Raw genomic sequence first — 20,558 nt, 5'->3', positions numbered from 1 at the left:
CCTTGTTGCATTTGTTAGACGTATAACGGAATGAAATAACTAGCTACATGTACCAAGTGAAATGAAAACAATTTAAAACATGCTTTTTAAAACATTTTTCTTCTAACATAACAATTAAATCTCATTTTCATCTATTTCCCAAGGTAAAAGTGTTGCTGAAAATATACAACAAAATACTAGCACTTAGTACTGTAGCCCATCAAAAGTTCTATTGAAAAACTGAAATTGTCTCCTGCGAAGCAGAAACTTTTTTCCAGCTGGACATCAACCTACCTTCCAAACCTCAAGATACCTTTCTACGATCAATAGAACTCCCAAGACAAAGCAAAATGTTCAACTGTAATGAGCGAATTGTTTAGATTATAATACATAAAGGGAGTTGTGACCGACTGGTTCAAGCAGGTGCGCGTCTTTTCAATCGCTACAGAACACGAGATGTTGATTCTAACCCACCCTTGGTCAGAGTATGTCTAAGTTATTTTTCTGTCATTACTTTTTGGGACCTTCGTGAAATGGAACAGTCGATGGTGCTTGTGAATCTATGCGTTGAAAAAGACATTCGTCTACCAGCCGACCGCGAGCCAAAATGGACGCCGCAGCCAGGCCAATAATCACAAGGCCATTTCCCAAAACGACGTATAACACAAACCACCACGGCACTAAGAAAGTATATCTATAGGCCTGAAGTACGAAATTCAGGCGCATTCACACAAAGAGAAGCAGTCAATAGTTTCAAGAGATGCTGGAATGAGGCCGTTTGCACTGTCTAAGTCCAGTACAAGGCCACTTTTCCTCTCCATTATGGTATGCGCATCTCTACATTACATGTGGGTAAACTTGTTCGTCAGGAACTTGTCAGAGGTCGGTGGTTTACTCCCAGGCCCGCCGGTTTCTGCCCATACACAAAATTGACTGCCATGATATAAATTCAAAGCAGTCCTTCGGACATTATTCTTGTCTGAGGATCTGCTAGATGCTCGGATTGTTTGTTGGTATACATTTGTAAACACATCTATTTATACATGGAGGTCGTACGATCATCAGGTATACCTGAGGTGATTATACTTAAGTTTCAGTACTTACGAACTGCACTTTAACATACTGAAATTCTGTCGACTGTTACTGTCGTGTTCCTTTCTGTAGCAAATATCTCTATGAACTGTACCTGGGCTGCGTGTTTACGGTCATCCATTCAGGAATTATAGCATTTGTACTATACTGTTTGTTACCCGGATTGTTAAAAAAAACAATTGTTTAACCAATAAGGGCCATTACAATAAGGGCCATTACAATAAGGACCATTACAATAAGGGCAATTACAATAAGGACCATTACAATAAGGGCCATTACAATAAGGGCCATTCAAGAAGTTTAATGGATTTTTAGGCGCTCAAAACAATCGGAAAAGGTTTTGGAAAATATGCCATTAAAATCCCATTACCTTAAAATGGTTGTTTCTGTGGAATTTTCTTAATAGGAAAGAATGTAAAAAAAGATTTTGAAGTATTTTTATGTTCAGTTCTCTGTTGCCTTCCATTTCAGCACACATTATTTTTGAGTTTATGTAAACTTTAATCACAAAGTGTCACACAAAGTTCAGATTATTGACGTCATATGTTCTAATCCAGTTCTCACTGCTTGGCTCCACTTTTACCTTTCCCCTCGAGTATCAAGGTATTTTCCAGCTATGTATACGGTATCTGACCGTCATGCATCGTATATATATGTAAATTACCGTCAGCATATGGCGTCAAACAAAACTCAGGTAAATAACAAAATGCTCGGTGTAATTGTGACAGTGCTCTCGAACCAGGTAAGACTGCAGTGAAAACGAGGTTGAAACAAACTTTTACCATCCCAAGCGAATTTAAAGAGATAGCAAAACACACAAAAAAACGTGAATCATGGATGCCAGAAGCCGGATTTGAACCCTCGCATAGAAGTTAATATCTATTTGAAGCGTCAAAATGTTGTAAGCTAATGAACAACCTCCTAAAATGGAATAGATTTTATTTAGACCGAGTCCATGCATGCATGTGTGAATGCATCGTAAACACACGTGAGTCAGTATACGAGGATTGAGCTTTAACAAAAGTGAATGATGAGTAAATCAGGGAAGACAACTCTTCTTGTCGAATGCTTTTATTAACCTTTTCGAAAGAATAAAGATTTGCTTCCCTTGCATTATACATGGAATAAAGTTGGAATTTAGCAGTTATATGACGGCGAGGAGTCATTAAATGTGTGTACATGTGGTGTTTCTTCCTGTGGCAGACCCACGCCACCGAAGTGCTGCCGCCACTGAAGTATCATGCCGCAGACACCAGCCATGACACCCCCCATCCAGTTACATTATACTGAAACCGGAGCAACCAGTCCAACTTCCTTTCTCTAGCCTTCCAGTGCTGAACACCAAGCTAGGCGACAACAAATACCATTTTTAAAGCCTTTAGTATGATCCCAGAGAAAAGTTTGAGGGATTATACCTGATAAATTAGGCTGCATGCTGGTCACAGTTGCAACTGATTCTGAGTCAGTTATTCGCTAAACGGTATATTGATGATCTGCTAGCTTTTAACCATGCGTATATAGCACCTCATTTGGCAAGCACACATAATCAAATGCTTACAAATACCCATAAACCATTCCTTGTTTTAGATCTTATTATTTTTTCATATACTCTAGTTTTCAATGAACTGCAAATGTGCTAGGCCCGTAACACATTATACCCATAATGTCACGCACGGGTGAATTACAACTTAGTCGGGTTTCTACAATAAACGTATGATGGAGAGCTGTGATCTATATTCTTCGCTGTTCAGTTCCCTCCACGAAAAATAAAACCACGACCATCCCAGATTGCTGACAGACCTTTCCACGTACCGCAGGAGATGAAGCCTGCGTGGGCTGGACTTGAACTCACTTGAATTCACTACTCCGTACGGCGCGCTACACCACCTCGGTTACAGAAGCACTGTTAGGATAGTATATATTATATCAAGCTTTATAGATTATTTTTTTATATTGTATAAGTGAGAAATGCTTAACTAAAGAGCTTTAAACATCAAACAAATAAATAAATAAGTAAATAAGTAAATAAACAAATGGGCGAATTCTCGTGTAAACGCACACATAAATACAAACTGTAGGCCTTTATATAAAAAAATGACCGCCTCGGTGGCCTAATGGTTAGAGCGTCCGCCTCGGTTGAGAGACCCCGGGATAAAACCTGTGTTGGATCATACCAAAGACTTTAATAATGGTACTTGCTGCTGTCTCGCTTGCAGCTCAGCGGTGAGAGGTTAGAGTAGGAAAATATGACTGGTTGGCCCGATGTCAGTATAATGTGACTGGTTTGGGTGTCTTGTCTAGTTTCTTCAGCACGATACTTCAGTGGAGGCAGCACTTTGGTGGCATGGACTCGCCCTGTCATAAGAAGACACATTATATTTAGGCCTACACACACCTAATGAATCCTCATCGTATAGGCGCTTAAAAAGTAGCAGCGTACACACCCCATCTACACTATGGCTCAAACTCAGATATAGTTCAATGCAGTGGTGTTAATGGCAATTCACTGGACGTCGATAGACTAGAATTCCGAATTGAGTTAGACAGCCAATGGATGGGCTGACAGGTTTTATTACTTCCGATCTGGCTATATACATGTAGTTACAAGCAAATGTAACGGATGGTAAATGTGATTCCAGTGTAACAGACTTAAGATCCAGACGCCAGTGGTCGAATACTTCTTGAAAGAGCTGTTGGTATCCAATTTGGATTTCTGTACGGTTTACACTACAATTCCTCCCTGACACAACATAGTTTCATAACTAAGTTAACCATTTCGACGAAAAATATTTCCATAATGGTCCGTCTCCGCGATCCCCTTAAACTTAGACCTTGATCAAACGCCAGTAGTTGTATATTTTAAAGATTCTGGACATGATCCATAATTATAAACGTTATCGATTAATTAATGTCAATGTGCATATGAATCAAGACCTTACCACCACATACTCCCCCTATCCGGTTGCCGTGAGTTCAAGCCCAGCTCGTGCTGGCCATAAAGCTGGACGCCGTCGTATAAGTGAAATATTCTTGAGTACGGCGTGAAACACTTATCAAATACATAAATAAATTTACTACCATGTATGATCAGGAACTGTCGCTACAACGGAGATTTTTCAGAAGTTTTTTTTTTTAGTTACTAAGAGGAAAAGAAACAAATGCCCACGTGCTAAATATAATAGGCGTCATTAAATGAATGTTTTGTTGTTACAACAACTCCCGGTCATAGAAATGGTATAGTCCTTTAATGAAGTCAATTACCGTAATTATACCACAACATGCTAAAAAAAATTACCTTTGCGAAACAACTCAAGCAATGGTGATGTTAATTCTTTGTCTCGCTGTATCTGACTTAACTGTAACAACGATAGAACAATCGGTAAAACTAACTTTTTGCCGCCCCCTCCTCGCTACCCTTATTTAAGATAAACAACGAAATAAAACACACGAGCTGGTTCATCCATCCACTGAGAATGACATCTTGCGGTTTAGAGGGGTGTTTTTTGCTTTGTTTTGTTTTCGCACTTATGTCCTGGTGCAGAGCAATGTGTAAATATTTTATTGGTCTTACAGCCTGTAGCCACGTAACAACTACATGTACGCCTACATATAGGCCGTATGCCTTTTCGAAGATGTAGACAAACATGTTGTAAACACATGTTGGGGGTGGGGGTGGGGGTTTATGCGTGGGGGGAAGTCGGGGGGGGGGATACATTTTGTTGTTTGCAACCAGAACACCCTGTGTAAAACGAGTCCACCTACTGTTGGTATACATGTAACAGAGACTGAGGTATGTTATGACCGGTTTTGTGGGTGTCGTGTGACTTACACACAGAGGCGCGCGGCGTCTGTTTACGGGAACATGGCCAATCAAGCAGTTTGTGATAGGGTAGCGATCAACAGCAACAGAGACAGATCATCAAACTGTATATTTAGCTCACACGATTAGTACAAATACCCACAATTATACCTGTCGATATATCATTTGATACGACTTGGAAATCAATTGTGCGCCTTATATATAAAAACACGAGAAAAGGATTCCCTGTACGAAAGAAGATCGAGGTCTACCGACAACAACCGACAAATGCCGATGTGCACCGATCAGTCAACGACATACGACGCGATATCGTCTAGATAGTTCCCCACTCGTACACCTATACACACAAGTTTGCACGAGGACGGCGAAGTGCATGCCGCGTGTCTGTCCCAAGCACCAGCGCGAGACAAACTTTTCAGCCACAGACAGTTATACATAGCGAGTTGAAGAGCAGACCTTTACTGCATGGGGCTGATTCGCTTGACAATGCTTGCTGCGAACTCTTTGGATTTGAATACCTCACCAAAGTCTACTCTGTGAGTGCTTAGACTTAGTTTTATCTGTGAGTTCTCTTTGTACATATATACGGATGTATGTGTGATTTACAACGTCGTATGTATATAGGATTACTGTATGTGACATTTAGCCAAGGCCTGACGGGTAGCCTTTTTTGTTACCGGCATGCGTCGTGATGAAATCAACATTAGCCAAGGTAAGTCAGGAAGTCAGTGACACCAGGGAAATCAACAGCCGTCAGCACACCTGAGCTAGCCTTGGAGTGCCAGCTGGTCTGTAGGACCTATGCATGTATACCACGCCTAACATGTGTAAAAGCATAGGCCTTCTAAGTAGTTAGACTAACGCGTGGGTTCAAACATGGTCTCGGAGTGGGAACTTACAACTGTAGAATGAGCAGTCGACGATCGAGACTTGAGTGTCCGTTTGCGTGGCTTAACATTTGTTGAAGATCACTTGTCCCCCAGTTCCACCAATATGGGGTACATATCTGTTCGTCACATTGCTAAAGTCAGTAGCTTCTTTGTCACAGCTTGGTGGCTTATGCCGGGCACTCCGGTTTCCTCGCCATCGTCTAAGTTCAAACTTTTTGAACCTGGCATTCAGCAGCAATGGAATAAACAAGTATACATCTATACGCCATCGGTCACTTTCCCTTAGGAGTATGGAGGTATGTCGATATTTATACCTCTATCGGATGTGTGACTGGATACAATACAAAGTACAATATACCATGAATCGTTATCATGAAGTTTGCACCTACCTGTATATATGTCGTGGGTCAGGTTTTCGGGTTGAAGAAACGGGAGTGCAACGAGCTGGTAAGTCACCGACCTTCCCCTGGTATATCGGACACAATTCTTGAAATATATTTCTTGACCAATCCACAGCCAAACCAACGATACCTAGATTCGAGTCTGCGACCTTACTGGTCAAGAACGATCTTTGGGCGAATGAGCCAATGAGGTCCCTTTTCACCATAATAGGCAACTTTTCCCACTTAACTTTTGGGTCCAAGCTGAGTACTGTAGCCTAATGTAGGGTATTCCAGCTTCTGCTAGGACGCTATTGTGGGTAAACTGGTAAGGCAGTACTCGTTCATTGCAGGAGAATTACAATCTGGCTTGAGCCCCGAATCGCCACTGGCCAGTTAAAGGTAACCTATTGCTTCTTGGGGAATACATGTATGTATGTATGTATATATTTATGTATGTGATAAGGTTTCTTTCAGCCCAGGTTCCTTTGGGGATTAACTTTGGCATTGCGATGTACCGGTGATCAGAGAGTTCACCAACTTCAACAGCGAATAAGATCTGTGACTTAAAGTCGCGTTCAAACTGTACAATTTGTCCTATCCATTCGTCTAATGAAAACAGGACAAACGCTGTTTCATATAAAACAATCTGCAGAATTGTACCGTGTGAGCCAGGCTTATGAGCCCTATTAGCGTTTATTCTATTTTCGTTCGACTAACCGAATTCCACGAGTCGGCACGACAAAATGCACCGCTTGAACGCAATTCTAGAGTGCTGTCTCGCTTAGTACTGGCACCATAAGTGACGACGTCACATTCTGTGTTTCCCCTTCAAGGCAGCGCCATAAATATGACGGCATTCAAACCAGCCTTATATATTGCGTCAGAGTAGTCGACCCCCGGCGTGATATGTCCGACAAAGATTGAGGGAGACGTAAATCTTCTGTTGGAATCATTCCCTTCCCCGCCCATTGGCGAGCCGAGCCCAGGCTCTATATAAGATTACATTAGTCTTTAGTTGTACATACGTGAACTGACCAAAAGCTGACCAAAGCTTCACATATGCTTATAAGCCATTGTGCTATTTAAGCATTTGCATAAACATTTAGAATAAATTCCTAACTGAGGTAAATGGACAAGAGGACGAATTTCATTTGTCAACTATCATACTGTTGTCACAAAAGTCATTGCTCTCGGTTTATTCTCCATGCTATGTAGAACTTTTTGTTATGTAGCTATAAATGTGGCACAATGGAATCAGTCGGATCGAACCACTTGACCGTATTTCAGTGACAGTAAAAATGACAGCCAGTGGCCTATGCCGACTGCTAACCCTTAGCGCAAACTACATCCACCAAGACTGCCAATTGTGAAGCCAATGTTGAAATGTTAAACTGTACTTGCCATAATCAGTGTCAACAATTTGGGTCATGCTGAACCAGTGACGTCTAAAGAATTGGGATATTTTCCTCCTAATTCTGCTAAAGCCATATGGTGGTAGAGGTTGTGTAAGTTGCTACTGTTGAAGCATTTACATGAACAGTTAGAATAAACTTCTGAGGTAAATTGACAAGAGGTCCAGTTTCACCGGTTATGTGTGGCTATTTGCCACCTATCCCCTGTCGTCGCTGCTACGCTCCAAAAATTAATCTGTTAATTTTAGCAGAAAGTCTGTTATTATATTACAGTACTCAGTCATATTCAACATAAAATACTGCTAGTCTAACAGAATCTTTATGTTGAATTAATAGAATATGTGTGTTATATGTAATGTAACAATCTGCTTCAATATCAGAATATACTCTGTAGCACCACTCAGACAACAGACTTTCTGTTAACTTGAACAGATTAATGTTTTGATGTATCTCTTATTCGCCATGCTATAGTCGTTTATATTGATGGTCATTACGACCCGCGATGTTCTAATCAGTGTTACTGTTGACTGTTAATGAGGGCTATAGAAGATGCACCTGGTCGTGTAGGTTAGCGCGTGATTCCCATCGTCGATTGAATATTCCGTTATCTGATATCTTATACTAGTATATACGTTGTAACCGGTTCGAGAGGAGCGAAATATCACGAGAAATTCAGCCGCTTTAATACAATTACATTTACAGCATCGTCTGATAAAAGTGAAGATTACCTCATATATCGCATCGATAACATACCACAGTTATCAGTGTTCATGTAGGCCAACGTATTGATCTCTGAATTACACATTAAGGCTAACTTACATGAATATTCGACCTCTACCTATTATTTGTGTGTCTTTGCTGAGCTGAGATAAGCTGTTCAATGCAGCCTGTGCATGAACTATTTCACAGCATGCAGGTACTGACAATAAAATTTTTTTACCTTTTTATACACACCCTGTATATTTTAACCTTTTTTCATCTCTAAATTGCTTATTTAAGCCGTACAGAAAACCTCACTGTTTTAGAGAGCTATATTATAAGCGGTTGTGGGACATATTTAGTACTTCGTGGTCCTACTTCTAAACATACATGTCTTTATATGGTAGGGAACTCATGGCATTTGTGGCAGTCTCATTTCAAGTTTCCAGCTCCAGCTGGTATATTTTTTTATTGCTTATCCCTAGTATTAACTTTAATCAAGATTAAGGTGTCACATATACTGTACGACCTATGTTATCACGTGCCAGAATCAGGGTTTGAAACAACCAAGCAATCAACGACGTTTACGTCATGACAAAGCGTTTACGTCGTGACAAAGCGTTTACGATGTGACAAAGCGTTTACGGTGTGACCACGCGTTTACGGCGTGACATAGCGTTTACAAGTTATACAAGTTATACGAATTCTGAACGCCTTCTTTCTTCAACACGCAAATGTCTGACGTCGGTTCACTGATGCACAAAATGACGTTGGCTAACCACATTCATCAGAATCTGCATATAACCATGTATATGTTCTGAACACCTGCACAAAGTTTAACGATTATCGACTTGTAACGCTCTTTTATGTTTCGATATTGTGGTAGTAACTTGTGCTTTCGGTTGTTTTGGAAATGGATCTTGCGAAAATTGAGTTGTAACGTCCCTGCATGGTTGCTGTTCTCGTGGTAACTTGTGCTTTCGGTTGTTTTGGAAATGGATCTTGCGAAAATGGACTTGTAAGGCCCCTTCATGGTTGCCGTTGTCGTGATAAACTGGTGCTTTAGGTGGTTTTGAAAATAGATCTTGCGAAAATCGACTTGCAACGCCCCTTCATGGTTGCTGTTCTCGTGGTAACTGGTGCCTTAGGTGGATATGAAAATAGGTCTTGCGAAAATCGACTTGTAACGCACCTTCATGTTTGCTATTCTCGTGGCAAGTGGTGCTTTAGCTGTTTTGAAAATGGGTCTTGCAAAAATGGACTTGTAAGGCCCTTCATGTTAGCTATTCTCGTGATAACTGGTGTTTTAGGTGGTTTTGAAAATGGGTCTTGCGAAAATCGACTTGCAACGCCCCTTCATGTTTGCTATTCTCGTGGAAACTGGTGGGTTAGGTGGTTTTGAAAATGGGTCTTGCGAAAATCGACTTGTAACGCCTCTTCATGTTTGCTATTCTCGTGGTAAGTGGTGCTTTAGGTGGTTTTGAAAATGGATCTTGCGGAAATCGACTTGTAACTCCCCTTCATGGTTTCTGTTCTCGTGGTACCTGGTGCTTTAGGTGGTGTTGAAAATGGGTATGCAAAAATGGACTTGTAAGGCCCTTCATGTTAGCTATTCTCGTGATAACTGGTGTTTTAGGTCGTTTTGAAAATGGGTCTTGCGAAAATCGACTTGTAACGCCCTTTCATGTTCGCTATTCTCGTGGTAAGTGGTGGGTTAGGTGCTATTCTCGTGGTAACTGGTGTTTTAGGTGGTTTTGAAAATGGGTCTTGCGAGAATCGACGTGTAACGCCCCTTCATGGTTGCTATTCTCGTGGAAACTGGTGGGTTAGGTGGTTTTGAAAATGGGTCTTGCGAAAATCGACTTGTAACGCCCCTTCATGTTCGCTATTCTCGTGGTAACTGGTGCTTTACCTGTTTTAAAAATGCGTCTTGCGAAAATGGACTTGTAAGACCCTTCATGTTTGCTATTCTCGTGGTAACTGTTGCTTTAGGTGGTTTTGAAAATGGGTCTTGCGAAAATGGACTTGTAAGGCCCCTTCATGTTTGCTATTCTCGTGGTAAGTGGTGCTTTAGGTGGTTTTGAAAATGGATCTTGCGAAAATCGACGTGCAACTCCCCTTCATGGTTTTTGTTCTCGTGGTACCTGGTGCTTTAGGTGGTGTTGAAAATGGGTATGCAAAAATGGACTTGTAAGGCCCTTCATGTTAGCTATTCTCGTGATAACTGGTGTTTTAGGTGGTTTTGAAAATGGGTCTTGCGAAAATCGACTTGTAACGCCCTTTCATGTTCGCTATTCTCGTGGTAAGTGGTGGGTTAGGTGGTTTTGAAAATGGGTCTTGCGAAAATCGACTTGCAACTCCCCTTCATGGTTTCTGTTCTCATGGTACCTGGTGCTTTAGATGGTGTTGAAAATGGGTATGCAAAAATGGACTTGTAAGGCCCTTCATGTTAGCTATTCTCGTGGTACCTGGTGCTTTAGGTGGTTTTGAAAATGGGTCTTGCGAAAATCGACTTGTAACGCCCTTTCATGTTCGCTATTCTCGTGGTAAGAGGTGGGTTAGGTGGTTTTGAAAATGGGTCTTGCGAAAATCGACTTGCAACTCCCCTTCATGTTTGCTATTCTCGTGGTAACTGGTGTTTTAGGTGGTTTTGAAAATCGGCTTACTGTACGTAGCGGTATAAGGCCTTCATTGCTGCTATTCTCGTGGTAACTAGTGCTTTAGGTGGTTTTGAAAATGGGTCTTTCGAAAATCGACTTGCAACGCCCTTCATGGCTGCTATTCTCGTGGTAACTGGTGCTTTGGGTGGTTTTGAACATAGGTTTTGCGAAAATCGACTTAATTGTAACGCAACCCCGGTTTGTGAGTGGTACACGAATGTCTATTGTCTATTGTACAATAGATCACAGACTCGTTATCATCAACGGCAAAAAATGTTCACTCTGTATCGAGCCCTATCTGGCTCTATCTTGCTTCCCACAGGCGTATGTTTATATAGGTATATATAGATAGGTATTAAAAATTGAAATGAAACGAGCATGCATGTATATTGGCCATAAATATTTGAGAAGAGGAAGCGTGGTATGTGATACATGTAGTTACTTATACGGCTTACTGTACGTAGCGGTATGCACCTGTTGGTTTTGTATATATTCATATATACATGTAAACACGTGAGCGTTTTTCGTCCACCTGTCTAGCTTTGGGCGTGTTCATATCCGCTTATGTACATGTAACTGTATAATTGACAAGATCTGTGTGAGGCACCCTTGACACAGATCGTCGCACACTATACTGGGTATGCGGTAGCTAGTTTAAACAGCTTTACATTGCAAAATGCTGGCGACCGACAAATCACTTCTGAACGGACGATCCACGCAGCTTACCTGTGTGGATACAGATTATATATGTCGTCATAATCAATCAGACAGCTCAGGTGAGAGACATTTCTGTATGTATATAAATAGATGTATGTTTGTGTATGTTTCTTAGTGGTGTTTTGTTTCCCCGGGAGTTGTTTTGTGACATTCAGTCTGCACATATGTTACGTAGGCCTATGTGTGTGTCTACAGCCTGCGTTGTGAAGCTGTTACTGTGTGGTGTAGCGTGTATTGATTTAGCTCTGGCAATACACAGACGCAACACTTTCAAAGTGGGGAAAAAGGGAGCTATAGCTGATTATGACAAAAACCTTTGTAACTATAATTGTCGCATTCCTCCACTTACACGGAAATCATGTGAATAACATAGGCTCTATATACTATGCAGGCGAGTCGATCAATTCCTTAAACATGTGCATTCAATTTTAAATGCACTTTCTCTTCTGTGATTGGTTAATTCAACCATGTACCTGTTAAATCCATGTTAATGCACGAGAGTTCTATTTTCGTTATGTTTTACTTGTCGTTCATCCTATTTTCTGAAAATTTTGGAAAAAAATCAAATCAAAAATAATTTCATTATTTCACATTAAACTTAATCAAATCGCAACACCATTACAGCCATTGGCTTATATATGCTATACGAAATTCCATATGGGACACAAGGTTTGTAACCCACAATATCAAAACGAATTTATTTGCATACATTTAAATGGAAAGGCAGATTCGCCCACGTATATTATTAGTCAGCAGTTACACTTTATATGAGCTATAATACTTTTGGAAAACGGATTTCTTATACCCAAAACCCAAATACCAATAAAACCAAATTTATTTCTGAAATAAAGAATTCCTGGAACGAGAGTGAACCGTATATGTAGGTGGACATATCTTATTTCATATTCTGAATCATTCTGCAATTAAATTTGAAATTATGGAACATATATGGCCTGGCTCTCCACTTTGATAAACCTGATTACGCCACGTATATGATTGTTCGCATGTTATAGCGTAATGGCACATTACTAGATTTTTAACACTTCCATTGTGGAACATAACACCCAAAAGTTCTTTTTAGTCATTAGATAGTCTTAAATTATAACATGTTTTTTGTAAAGTGTCTAAGACTTTGATCGTGTTATCCCGATGTTATAAATGCTTTCGGTTCAATGCCAAAATGTTTGATTGAACACTCTTAAAGTTTTTCATATCATGTTAGTTTTCAGAGTGTACTCTATTTTACTTCAGACCTAATTAGGCTCTGTCACCCGACTTAGAGCGACTTTTGGCTCTCAGTTTCAAAATATTTCTGTTGCTGCCTTATGATGAAAGCACATGTCGACTTCACCGAATGCCCATACCAAACAATGTTGGTCAGCACCTGGTCCAGTGGTTAAGCTTGCTTTACTTTCAATCGCTATGACACACATGACGCGGGTTCAACACTGGCCTTTGGCAGGAAATTTGTAGATCTTCCCACTCTCACTAATTGTGGGGAAGTGGTAAAAATAAGCGGTTGACAACGCTTGTGTGGCTGTTTGTGTGGTCTGTAAACGTTGGTTGAAGACCACTCCCATGTCTACCAGCATATTCTGCGCATACATGTACCTGAGTGTATGTCATATGTGGAAAAGTTCGTCAGCAACTTGTAAAAGGCCTGTGGTTTTCCCTGTGTGTACTTCGGATTCCGGTACTCCCAAAAAGTCACCGCCACTGTATAACTGAAAAAATATTCAGTCAAATAAATAAATCATTCATAAAATGCGCTTTAGCGTACAAATGATAAAACTGTTAAATAAATAGAAACACGGTTGTGTGAAATTATATTTACTGCCTCACCCATAAGAATCGATGATATCAGGGTTTATACTGAGCATAGGTACATGCATAATAACTCAACTCGGATCCCCAAGGTTCGTAATCGATTTTGTCTCAGACTTCTGCCAGATATACTCGATGATAATTATAATGCGTCGTATCATTTAGATACTTCTAGTATTCATGGCGATCGTATTTGACATTCGTGTATATATCTGCATGTTATTAATTGAATTCAGGAACCGCCATGGCTCACTTTTGGGCGTTTCGATGTTTGCGTTGGTCCACTCGAGTCACTCGAGTCATGCCGATGACGCACAGAGGGCATGCATTCATGCAACATTTAATGAAGCCGTTGTAATCCGAGTACACTGGCCAGAAGGCTGAGAAATACCTAGATGAGAAATGATAGCTGTACTGGATTATGAATTTAATGTTCTAATGTTCTATTTAATTATGAAATTTAAATTTTCGAATTGTTAAGTGCGATGTAAAACCCATATGCTTGGGGTTTTACATCGCACTTAACGATTCGAAAATTCCTTAAATGTGTGTACGTAAACTGTGTCCTTTTATGGCAGGGCGAGTCCATGCCGCCAAAGTGCTGCCTCTACTGAAGCATCATACCTAATCACATAATACTGTCACCAGGTCAGCCAGTCCTGTATCGTTGCTCTATTATATAAACTTCTCAGTTCTGAGTGCCAATCGAGGCAGCAACATGTATTATTTTAAAAGTTTGGCATGACCCGACCCGGGTTTGATGCTAGATCTTCGAAATGGACGCTTTAACCATTAGGCCACCTAAGCGGTCACTCTGACCAGAGGTTTAGCAGCCAAGATTATGACGTAGCCAAATATTTTTTCACACACTGTTCAGTCAACTACGACCCATTGGGCGTAACCACATATATCGGTTTATACAGTGAACGTAAATACTTATATGGGTTTATACATGGAACGTAAACACATATATAGGCTTATACATGGGGCGTAAAGACATATATGGGCTTTATACATGGGACGTAAGCTCAAATATAGACATATACATGGGGCGTAAACACATATATCGGCTTATACATGGGACGTAAAGACATGGACTTATAGATGGGGCGTAAACAAATATATAGGCTGATACATGGGGCGTAAACACATATATGGGCTGATACATGGGGCGTAAACACATATATGGGCTTATACATGGGGCGTAAACACATATATGGGCGTATAGAGAGAGTGAGTGCTTGGGGTTTATCGTCGTAATCAGCAATTTTTCAGTCATATGACGACGAAGGAATCCTTAGAGTGTATGTAATGTGCCTCCTGATAGCAGGACAGATTTCCACCGCTGTTTTATCTAGCGCTGCTTCACTGAGACGACTTACCGAAGGCAAGCAATACGCCCCACCCGAGCCATTATACTGATACAGGTCAACCAGTCGTTGCATTCTCTCCTTCATGCTGATCCCCAAGCGAAGAAGTTACAACTTCCTCTTTTAAAGTCTTAGGTATGACTCGACCCAGGATTGATCCCGGATCTACCGCTCCCGAAATGGACGCTCTACCAACTGTACATGGGACGTAAACACACCTTATACATGAGACGTAAACATATATGAGCTCAAACATGGGGCGTAAGCAGGTACATGTACATCCTCAAAATTCTTATTTCATAAGATTGTATATAAGCAAACATCCCCTAAACCCTGTAAACACGCTTGCCCCACAACCCTACGTGTATGTATAAGCAAGCTACCCAAAGGACTGGAAATCCATTGTTTTCATTAAACATGTAAAGACGTGCCTTTAAGGACCGTTAGCATTTATCTCTCGAAGGCAGTACATACGCAAAGATTTCTGAAGATCCTGAACAAAAACACTTGGCGCATGCGTGAGAGCATAAGGCATGCTGTACTCTGGTAGGCCCATGGAGTCGTGTACAATACGACTGCGTGGGAAGATCCGCCATTAGCCTGCGATTATTATGCACGTTCCACATTTGCCAATCTGTGACGTTGTGACGATCGTGCCGCACATTTTTCGTATTCCACGTCGGCACTAGCAACATTCATATTGCACGTCGGCTTTGGCAACGTGACGTTACATCATTCATTGACGCAGCGTCATGTCACCCTGTACAGATTCTTGTGCCATTCAGTAAAATATAATACTACAGTCCCAGTACCTTACATTTTTGTGCCAAATTTTCATTTTTTACGCATAAATTTTGCTACCCAGTGAAGTGATGGATGTTTGGTGTGTAATAAATAGATTATTGAATGAATTGGGGCTGATGTGGACTCGTTCTATTGTTGCGTGACGCCGAAGCGGGAACGAGCTTGCGTGACGCCGCAGCGGGAACGAGCTTGTATCAGCACGTTTTCATTCAATAACCTATAAATACACCAATCAAATAAATAAATAAATATATAAACATAATACGACTGGTATTTTGCAATTTTAACAAGGATTTATACCTTACAACGGACATTCGTATACCCACCTTCAACCGAAATGGACGTTCCGGGTCACTAATCGCAAGGTCAATTCCCTATAGGCAGATAACAATACTACCAATAAAATTGGTCGCTGAATAAACACAAAATGCACATGTACCCTACATAGCTACTTAAATAAAACATTTATGTGCAGAGTTTTAGTCATAACACACTCATCTGCGCCACAGGCTCAACTCTTGATATTTGAAAGGCACATGTACAGCAGTACAGTCTGTGTGTATACACTGACCTCTTGTAGAGCGAAATCACAAACATTTAAGTTGTTTGGCACAGAAACCCCTAAGCATATATTCGCGTGATACAAGGAATACAGTTATTTGCAGAGATGCATCTGATTTGTACACACACGTTTTTGAGGTTGGTCTTTGTGTTATTACTAACTCGCTCACTCCCTTAAGGCCAACTACCAGTTCCAAATAAAATCTTTGAACGATATACACTAGTTCAAGTATGTATATTTGCCTTTCTAGGGTATTAATCGACCCAAAGAATACGATGTACAGAGTGCGTGCAGTATGTGGTTTATTTGCTTGCTTCCGTGGGTAGGTTGTTTAGCGCGCTAGCGCGGCGAATTGACTCAGGAGCCTCTCCCCAATGCGGTCGCTGTGAGTTCAAGTCCAGCTCATGCTGGCTTCCTCTCCGGCCGTACGATGGAAGGTCTTGCAGCAACCTGCTGATGGTCGTGGGTTTCCCCGGGCTGCGCTTGCTTTCCTCCCATTATAATGCTGGCCGCCTTCGTATAAGTGAAATATTTTTCAGTACGGCGTAAAGCACCAAGCAGATAAATACATAAATAAATCTGGCGTGACTTTTGGAATTTATTTTGGCGTTCCAAAACGCCGTCCTGAGGTACATGTAAATTAACAAGAGGCCGGGTTTCATACTGTCTTGCTGCTCTTGTTGTACCATTTGTGCTCTAGTCTTTTACATTACATTATTTCCTTCTTACAATAGCATGACTATCCCAGTGCCCACTTACATACATGTATTAGAAATGCAGAAAAGTCATGGTCTTAAATAGGCCTAATACTGACGCTCTTCTCTCTTGTCTACTACACGTATAATTAGTGTAATTGTGTATATTTGGGTTTGTTTGTTATTCCAGACGTCCTCGTCCATTGTGCTAAGTAAGGCTACACCCCCATTACCGACAGCACAGAATTACACAAAATTCTGAACGATTAAAAGGATCAGGATGGACCAGTCGGTTTACTCCAAGTAAGGTTACGCATCTCATCACCAGGGTTACGCATAAATCTAAAGGATTAACTGTGCCAGCATGGGCCACTCAGACAGGCTACGGTCGCCTTCCTTACGGACCAGGCTAAAATACTGGCACAAACAAATGTCCCAGTTGGAATCCTCATTTCCGGCGTTGGACATGGCATCCAGACAAACCACCACACCGGACGAAATCGTGGAGCAGTCCAAAGTGATCTGTCAGGATTTTATCCACGAAAAGCTGAAAGCGGCTGGCATCCTGAGCTCAAAAGTGAAGTTAAACTGCGCTGAAAAGTCGCACGTGTCACTAACGGTGATCGCCGTGGGTCAGGAGCTCGTGAAACTCCACCCCAAGGTGTACCGAGACTTGTCCCGGAAGTTGAACATGACCATGAACAGCGCCACCTTGGTGGACAAAACCCTCACACAAGTGCTGGAACAGTTGCTGGGGGAAGGGGAGATAACTTGGGCCAAAGTGATATCCATGTTCGCGCTCGCTGGTCAGTTCGCTGTGGAGTGTGTACAGCAAGGTCATCCTGAGTTTGTCGAGGTCATCGTGGACAGCATTGGACATTTCGTGTCGGCTTACTTGACGGACTGGGTGATTTCTCAGCGAGGATGGGTGCGTTTATGTCACGTGGTGTTTGATTGATTTATTTATTTATTTGATTGGTGTTTTATGCCGTACTCAGGAATGTTTCACTTATACGTTACGGAGGCCAGCATTATGGTGGGAGGAAACTGGTCAAAGCCCGGGGGAAACCCACGACCATCAGCAGGTTGCTGGCAGACCTTCCCACTTACCGTGGCCTTTAACGTCTCTGTTATAATTATATTATTTCATTAGTCAACAGATGTTCTAGTGATGTGAAGAAATTTTAAAAAATGTATATATGGTTATATTACACAATTATTTATGTCCTCGTTGAACATAGCGTCGCTCGATCTGAGGGCTGTTACATAAACCGCTTAATTCGTATGTTGCTGGCTTCCTCTCCGGCCGTACGTGGGAAGGTCTGCCAGCAACCTGCGGATGGCCGTGGGTTTTCCCCGGGCTGTGCCCGGTTTCCACCCACCATATAAGTGAAATATTCTTGAGTACGGCGTAAAACACCAATCAAATAAATAAATAAATAAATAATTCCTATGTTCTCTTTTTTGTTGTTTTTAGGTGGGTGTGTTACATGCCTTCAGAAGTAAGCCAGAATCATATGCCTTCCGGGCGTTGACAATTCTGGCAACTGTTGTGGGACTCTTGGCAACTTTCGTGGCAACTGTAAGAATCAGATAGGAGCAACCTATGAGTGGCAACAGTTGTTTAACACCTAACAACAGTATTTGTGGCAACTGTGAGAATCAAGTATAAGAGCATCGAATGAGTAGCAACAGTTGTTGAGCTCTTGACAATATCCGTGATAACTGTGAGAATCCGACAGAAGCATCACCTGAGCGGCAACAGGTGTTGGGCTCCTGCAATATCCGTGACAACTGTGAGAATCAGATAGGGCTGTCACATAAAACATCTGTTGTGGGATTTCTGACATTCTTGGCAACCGTGAGAATCACATGAGAGCACAACAGACGTCATGTGGTACTTCTTATGGCAACTGTAACTAACATATTATAGCTGGAGAGAAGCAAATGCGCCCGATTTTTCAGATAACTGGCCCTTTTTGCAGGTGTGAAATTGTGATAATCACACGACTCAAAATGTGATAAGCGTGATAACGTAACAACAGTGTTAGCGGCCATTGAAAAGAAACCACCAGTGCTGTAATTTATCATTATTATATTTTTACAAAGGGTGTGTGCGTCCAATAAGCAATAGTTCGAACAACAAGGATACTGTGGGAGCAACAGCTGTACACAGCAATGATATTTATAAAGAAAGTCACCTCACGTGATGAACAGTTGCCTGGAAGCCGGAGAATATCCATGACAACGTGACAAAATCAAAAAATACTGCATGGAAGATGTTTGTGTTTGTTTTTCCTTTTTTTTTCAGAAAATAGTATTACGGAGAAACATTGTTTCTTGTGAGTGTAAGAATTGCGAGATATGTGAAAATTAACTTGTTTTTGGGCATAAGACATGATATTCTAATAGCACTATTTGAGAAGGAAGCTTATGTGGTCGTGTTGTGTGTTTATGTATGTATGCTTGAGGTCTTATGCTGACCTGAACAATTTTTTAGTCATATGACGACGAGGAGTCATAAGGTGTGTATACTTACATTGTATCTTCTTGTGTCATGGGGAGTGCATGCCGCCAAAGTGCTGCCACCACTGAAGCATCATGCCGTAGACACCAGACCTGACACCTCAACAAGTCACATTATACTGGGTTTCCTGGGTCTAATTTCTTAGTGCTGAGCACCAATCGAGGAAGCCACAAGTACTACTTTTTTTTATAAGCCTTTGGTATAACCCGACTCAGGTTCGATTCCGGTTCTCTCGATTTCGAGACGGACGCTCTAACCATTAGACCATTAGTTGTGTTTTTAGACTGAGCGTGTGCGAAAAGTGATTTTCATGGTAGTTATGGAAACCAATGAGGAATGAGACTGTGTCGCGCACTATATTTCTACAACCGGTGTTAATGGAAGCAATATTGGGCAACAATAACTATGTATATTGTAGCAACATTTGTACATAGGGAAGGTAATCAGGCAGATAAACAACAATGGCTATATGGTAGCAACATTTGCACATAGACAAGGTAATCAGACAGATAATCAACAATGACTATATGGTAGCAACATTTGTACATAGGGAAGGTAATCAGGCAGATAATCAACAGTGGCTATATGGTAGCAACATTTGTACATAGGGAAGGTAATCAGGCAGATAATCAACAGTGGCTATATGGTAGCAACATTTGTACATAGGGAAGGTAATCAGGCAGATAATCAACAGTGGCTATATGGTAGCAACATTTGTACATAGACAAGGTAATCAGGCAGATAATCAACAGTGGCTATATGGTAGCAACATTTTCACATAGACAAGGTAATCAGACAGATAATCAACAATGACTATATGGTAGCAACATTTGCACATAGACAAGGTAATCAGACAGATAATCAACAATGACTATATGGTAGCAACATTTGCACATAGAGAAGGTAATCAGACAGATAACCAACAGTGGCTATATGGTAGCAACATTTGCACATAGAGAAGGTAATCAGACAGATAATCAACAATGACCATATGGTAGCAACATTTGTACATAGAGAAGCTGTGGTGACATTCACGTGATAATCAAATTAGTCAAAATTAAACTCTACGACTAAACGTCTAACTAAACTAAAAAGTCTAAGAGCAGTAATTTGCAGTATTTGAA

General features: G+C 41.1%; 1 protein-coding gene across 5 annotated transcripts; it reads left to right on the top strand.

Annotated features, from left to right (window-relative positions):
• The first annotated feature begins 4,879 nt into the window (after positions 1-4,879).
• LOC135479248 (bcl-2-related ovarian killer protein homolog B-like) lies at positions 4,880-19,332 on the top strand. Of its 5 annotated transcripts, XM_064759061.1 has the most exons (4): positions 15,075-15,115; positions 16,463-16,534; positions 17,098-17,835; positions 18,385-19,332. In XM_064759061.1, exons 3-4 carry the CDS (start codon positions 17,272-17,274, stop codon positions 18,502-18,504), a joined length of 684 nt encoding a protein of 227 aa, XP_064615131.1. In that variant the 5' UTR covers positions 15,075-15,115; positions 16,463-16,534; positions 17,098-17,271; the 3' UTR covers positions 18,505-19,332. The 5 variants fall into 5 exon arrangements, with proteins under 5 accessions (XP_064615128.1, XP_064615129.1, XP_064615130.1 ...); XM_064759058.1 differs by lacking the exons at positions 15,075-15,115; positions 16,463-16,534 and adding an exon at positions 4,880-5,427; XM_064759059.1 differs by lacking the exons at positions 15,075-15,115; positions 16,463-16,534 and adding an exon at positions 5,478-5,603.
• Positions 19,333-20,558: the final 1,226 nt, after the last annotated feature.

This window comes from Liolophura sinensis, chromosome 12 (genome assembly GCF_032854445.1).
Source record: "Liolophura sinensis isolate JHLJ2023 chromosome 12, CUHK_Ljap_v2, whole genome shotgun sequence".
In the NCBI taxonomy this organism is placed as follows: Eukaryota; Metazoa; Mollusca; class Polyplacophora; order Chitonida; family Chitonidae; genus Liolophura; species Liolophura sinensis.
The sequence above is the reverse complement of the archived record's forward strand: the minus strand, read 5'-3'. Positions and strand labels throughout refer to the sequence as shown.